Below are 6,268 nucleotides of genomic sequence, written 5' to 3' on the forward strand. Positions count from 1 at the left end.
ACCCGCGCTTTTTCAACCTAAACCACGCTCCCACCCTACCCTAGTTTCTTTCTGAAGTCGCATTTACGTTTTATAATTAAGCAGTGAAATTGCGGCTTTACTCGACTTTACTCCTTAACACATTGGTCTTAAAAAAAGATATGCTAAGGCCAATTTTCTTACGTGGAACACTTTAAAAACTGTTATTAGTCCTAACAAAATTAATGTTTTACTCTTTCTTTACATAATCGTCCTTATTACTCTACCTTTTTTCTATCGTCGTTACCTGTCTGTCGTTTATTTATCATAAGTCAACAATCACAACGAAATCGAAAACTTTACCACAGCAAAAGTCTACCTTTTCAAAAAACTGTATGACTTCATATATCACGAACACATGAAACATATTTCGATATTGAAGGCATCACCACACTACACCTTGACGGTCCTACATGGCCTAACCCTAATCCTAATCCCACGCTCGTTCGCTGTATTTAAAAAGCCACATGACAAACAAAGGAACAATTGCTCTTAATGAAACAGGTTGAGGATCTTAAAGTAGATTCTCGCTACGGGGTTTTTTTGACTGTGCGAAGAACAAAAATTGAGCAGCGCTCATTTTTCTCGCCCACCATCACTACAGAAAAAAGGAAGTTCACGAAACGACGACGGCTACGGCGACGAAAACGCCACAAAATAATAAAAGTGGAAAAATAATCGTGCTGCTCGCATCTTAGTAAATATTCTGCGGTACTCTGCTTAACAACGTCGTTGACGTTTTTGACGACAACGCGAGCATACAAGTGTGAACCTTTCAATTCTCTATTTTTACCCTGAAACTGCTCGTACCCATTTCTTTTTAGGATACTTCGCCCAAATGTATAGAGATAGAATAATCGCGAAAATTATGATAGTGCAAAGTTATATTTTGAGGTGACGTTTTCGTTGACGTCGCCGTCGTAGATCTCAAACCGGTAGCCACGGACCTTTAGATCGGATGACGAGGACGACTGCTAGTACGAGTTTTCCGTACTGAGCATGCGCGTAACGTTTGGAGGCCGACATTTTTCGAAGTGCGCGTCCTCAAAACGGAAAACTCGTACTTGTAGTCGTCCTCGTCCTCTGATCCAAAGGTCCAACCAAATACAAGGAGGAAGACAGCTGACAATAATCAGAACATTTCATTTTAAACTGTTTTTAATTAATGCAAGAAGGGTGGAAATCCGCAAATTATTTAACATCACATCTCTAGCCCTAACCGGTTACACTCGGATACACAACCCGCCACAACACGTGAGTGCGGGACTTGACGTGGATGAGGGGAAAAAAACTCCTTGTAGTGGAAGTCAAGCTTCTCGTGATACACCTTTTAAGGGGCCTGTCACGCTTAGCGATCAGAAATACTTTTGCAGTGGCTCTCCTAAGACTCTCTCTATTTCCGAGATAACATGTTGGCATTGTTGTTCAACTTCAAAGCACTCATCTGAAAGAAATCAAAAGTATAGAAATTGAATACTTAAAAAGTGAAATATTCTAGTAAACCACATAAAAGAATTCGAACGCTAGAAAAAGTTAGCGAAAAATTCAACGTCAATTTCACCTTCCATGAGCTCTGCTAAGAAAGGAATGGTCTCTGGTAATAGTACCATGAAATCTTCTCCCAGCCGAGCGTGGAAACTTTCCAGAACTTTAAGGGCAGCAAAACGTACCTTGAGAAGAAACATAACCAAAATCAAGTCATAAAATTGTCACTATAAACGTGTGCGATCACATAGTTTCCACGTCTTGAAAACAGTGAACAGTAAACAAGGAAATAACGAAACATCGAATAATACCGGATCACAATCCCTTACAACTTTAATACTTTTTTTAATATCTTGGGTGCAAGAAAGCTTCGGACAAGAAGTCCAACAGGAGCTACTCGATTCAAAGGCGACTGCCTTGTCCATAAGACCATCAATACCTGAGCAATATTATCGGGGGAAATTGATTCATAGAACCCATGGACACATGACCGGAAATGAGAGATGTTCGTTTCAGTGAACACAACATCAATTGGTGTTACGTGACTAGAAAACGCCATCAGTTAGTCAGCTTTGAGCGAAAAATCAGTCAAACCCGGCGCATTGGCCACTGGATACAGCTGTTTCGAGACAATGCCGAAAGGTAGTATGGGAGACATTCAATAAAATAAATTCAACTTGTAGTGAACGCCCAGAATCGAAGATGCCACGACCGTCCAGTGAAGACCTATTATGGTGAGCTATTTGGATGAAAGAGTTCTTAGGATATATCGTTGATGAAAGTGGCAGTACGCGCAGGCTTATGTTGAAGCTCTCTCCCGCCATCAAGTTACCAAAACACATCCAAAAACGAAAGGGTTTATTAGCAAAAACGATGGCTCTGCACGTGCGCCACGATTTTTGGTACATTTCTCTGACCTTCTCTGCCAAACATGACATAAAATAAATAAGGTTAAAGTCATCAGAATCATGCTTTCTCTGTGAATCCTAACCCTTTGCAACTAATTCGTGGCCTGGATCAATTGACTGAATTTTGAAACTCATTCATATCTCAATGTCAGTAACTTACCATGAGCATGTATTTCTAGGTGACGTTTTTGATAGCATTGCCGTCATGTTTTCGTTGACTCAAACTGACAATTTATCGTAATGACTTTCGGCATTGTCGCGCACGCTTTTATGCTTCTTTTGGACAACCTTTCTCGTTGATGTGGATATGCTTCACGTAAGGAGGAAAATTGGCCATTTCCGAGTCCATGTCTGCCTCCTCTTCAAAGCGAGTCTAAGTGCGAAGTTTTTTGTTTATGAAAATTAGTTTTCATTCATATGTAAAGTGAACTAATTACCATCACAAAAACTTCGCTTTGAAGAGGAGGCAGACATGAACTCGGAAATAGCCTATTAAGATCTTATGATGGCATGCTGTGTAGAATCGTCGTTCGGATTTAGATTTCTCACCAATGAAGACTTATCACGTGTTTTGAGTAACACTTGATAATTTAGAGGCTTCCACTGTGCGTCATTCCCAGCAGCCACAGCAAACTGTGCAAGGCAAGGTGCCAGGTATCTGGAGAGGCGCTCTTTAAATTCAACCTCCCCTCCCAACAGGTTTTCAATCTACGATAACAAAAAAACATTCATTCAGGTAACTAGTTACCACAAAGATTGACTGAAAGAAGAAGAAAACTTGCATTGAAATAGAGTTCAAAGATATTTTGTTGCCCCCAATCTGGCCACCTTAAACACAAGCGACATTGCGTAGCCTACACTTTGTTCGAAAGAATTTTAGCCGATTGCCTTTAAAATTCACAGCATTTCAATGATTTTTTGTTACAATATCTTGGTCAATATCCAGTTAAATTCCGTAGTCCGAAGTCCGAAGTCCGAGGTCACCCAACCATATGGTTAATAGTTGTTCACATTTAAAAATGTTGTTTACGGCGTTGACTCCAATCAAAACCAGTAAAGAGATGCTTTACAACTTTCTACGATGGCATTTAAAAATATTTAATACTTTCCTTAACAATACCGGCAGAATTACAAAATTTTATAATCAGCCCGGTAAGATGTGTTACCGAGTCATACGATGACCGGATATTGCATTACGTACAACGAAAACACAAGAACTCGTTTCCCGTCACGCACACAATTCTGTAATACCTATTTCCCCATTACCCTGTCGTCGCAATTGCCTTTGAATGACGAGATACCGAATTCGATTCCTACTTGGGCTGCCTTCTACGAGACAAACAAATCTTACTCATGCGCAGCCACAGCGCGACTCTCCTCCCCCCCAAAAAAAACATCAAAAAAAGTTTAAAGTCCAAAAACGGAGTCGAATCCTATACGGTAAAATTCCGGTTCTACACCCTGGGCTTATATAACTTCGTAAGGGGTTTTGGGCGGGCCTATAAACGGAGGGGCTTATAAGCGGAATAAAAAAAACGTTTCGAAATGAGCCACAGCAGTGTTGATGGAAATACGTTTTTAATTTACCTATTTTTAATTAAACTTTTAAGCCTCATTATAAATCCAATGCATTTCAAATTTTCGGGAACAAAATCAAAACTCAACAACGTAAACGTAACCGGAACGCAACAAATCGGAAGTTCAGAGTTCATCTTCGCCGTCATTGTTAAAAGTTTTAATGTTAGGTTCAAGGCGACGAGGCTTCCTGCACTTAATTTTCTCAGTTATTATTGTTCCACAATCTTTCCTAATTTTGTGTTTGAAGTACTACAGGGTTCTGCAAGAGTACTTAGCATCTGATGTTGATAACATCAAGCCAAAAAACAGTATTAAAACACTTAGAATTTGTCTTAGATTCTGATTATTTGCTACTCCCTCGCTTTGCTTGCTCTGCAACAATTACTGATACCTGATCAACAAGAGGCTGCATCAGACACTGAAAGCGGTCGTTGTCCAGGAAGCCATGGGTATCATAAACGAGGCATTTGTACAAACAATTCAACATATAGTTTAGCAGCATGGACGTTTGGCGCACTCCTCTGTTTTCAGACACATCTGGAAAAATGCTTCCCCCTATGGATGGACAAGTTTGCAAGCATTTAAAATAAATAGAAACTTTGCTTAAACACGAACGCCCACTACAAAACCAGTTCTTGCTCCCACTGCTTTTGTTACTATAGAGATGGAACATTTTAAGAACAATTTCTTCGTAACATTTTAAGAGACGCTATTCGAGTTCCTTTTTATCGCCATGGAAATACGAAGAAATTGTTCTTAAAACGCCTCTGTAGTACTTCGAATGTGGATCATCAGATTGGATAATCAGCCATGCTTTCATAAGTTTCAACAAAAGCAGTGGGAGCAATGATATGGTCTACAAACGCAAGGAGTAAAAAATGGATAAAGTTTTAAACAATTGATAATGTATATTGAATGAACAAAACAAGAGAAGTTTTACACAGGAGTGGCAGTCTAGTCATAGCCACCTTAATGGCAAGATTCTTCTAAACTTCCTTGATAAAGAGGTAATTTAGAGGGTGTTTGCATAGCACTTGCTATTTACAGTACTCTCCCCACGGCACTATAAGTTTAAATAAAGACAGCATGAAATAGATCAACTGATGTAAGAACAACGGTTAACAAAGCAGAAACGAACTTTACCTGTTTTCGACAAATTAGTGGCATCCAACACAGATGCACAGTTCTTCACGATATAACCAGCAAACAACACAAACAAACCCTTCAGCTTCTCAGCAACACTTAAAACAAGGTTAAAAATAACAATGAGAGAAAAACAAAACAGTGTAACGAAGACATTAAGATGGAAAAGTCGTCTTAATGAACTCTAATCTATCTAAAACTATCAAAGACAGTGGGCATCACTTCCAAAGTCAGATATTTTGTCAAACGCGATATTTTTGTTACACTTTACTACTCCTTCATTTATCCTTTCCTTGTTTATGGTGACTTGACATTCTCTCGTTTCTAAAACCATTACTTGTTATCCAAAAATAAATTAGCTACATCTTGATCCGAGCCTAGATCGCATTCTGCATCTCTCCTCCAATCTCTAAACCTACTTAACCTTGACGATATCATAAATTACAGGTTGTAATTTGGTAATTGTACTTAGGTGTGTTGGAGGGTACGAGTGTTATCCAGAAGGAGACGAAGGAAGTCAAGAAAGAGTATTTGAGGAGGGTCAAACTGGTAGCGAAGTTGAACGATGGGAATTTGATTAGGGCTATAGGAGTAGTGAGGTACAGTGCAAAGATTTTGGATTGTAGTGATTGTGAACTGAGGACAATGGATGTGAAGATGAGGAAGAGGTGAACAATGTTTGGGGCGTTCCGCAAGAATGGGAGTTCAGTGAGGTTGTACATGAAGAGCAAGGATGACGGGAAGGTAATAATTATTCAGTGTGTATGATTGTGTGAAGGAGGAGGAGGAGGAGCTTGGTCTGTTTGGATGTGTCAAGGCAAAGGAAATCATAAAGATGCATCGGGTGTCAACGAAGATTGTGCTGTTGGTGGTTGCTTGTTTGGGTGTTTTGTCTGGTCGGTTTAAGGGTTTTTGAAAGACCTTGAGATTTCAGAAATGTTGGGATGAATGCTGGCATCCGCAGTCACTGGGACCACCCTAATCCTCTAGAAGACGCTTAGTCTCAAACGCTTAAGTCCGGGGCTGAGGCTAAGCAGTGTCTAAGCCTGAAAAGTGAGTACCATCTCCTCGCAGGTTGTTCTGTCCACAGAAAGTCTTGACAATTATTATTATTATTATTATTATTATTATTATTA

At 39.6% G+C, this 6,268-nt stretch overlaps 1 protein-coding gene across 2 annotated transcripts in view; it reads right to left on the minus strand.

Moving 5' to 3' along the window:
• Window positions 1–1,142: 1,142 nt before the first annotated feature.
• LOC137973715 (HEAT repeat-containing protein 1-like) overlaps window positions 1,143–6,268 on the minus strand; it is a 47,144-nt gene continuing 42,018 nt past the window's right edge. For both annotated transcript variants that reach the window (XM_068820588.1, XM_068820587.1), the window contains exons 40-44: window positions 5,133–5,230; window positions 4,381–4,544; window positions 2,961–3,119; window positions 1,580–1,688; window positions 1,143–1,462 (exon numbers count right to left, since the gene is read on the minus strand). In XM_068820588.1, the coding sequence (XP_068676689.1) occupies window positions 1,374–1,462; window positions 1,580–1,688; window positions 2,961–3,119; window positions 4,381–4,544; window positions 5,133–5,230 (619 nt within the window). In that variant the 3' untranslated portion in view covers window positions 1,143–1,373. The remainder of the gene's footprint in view (window positions 1,463–1,579; window positions 1,689–2,960; window positions 3,120–4,380; window positions 4,545–5,132; window positions 5,231–6,268) is intronic.

The sequence above is a fragment of the Montipora foliosa genome, chromosome 10 (assembly GCF_036669935.1).
Source record: "Montipora foliosa isolate CH-2021 chromosome 10, ASM3666993v2, whole genome shotgun sequence".
Lineage (NCBI taxonomy): Eukaryota > Metazoa > Cnidaria > Anthozoa > Scleractinia > Acroporidae > Montipora > Montipora foliosa.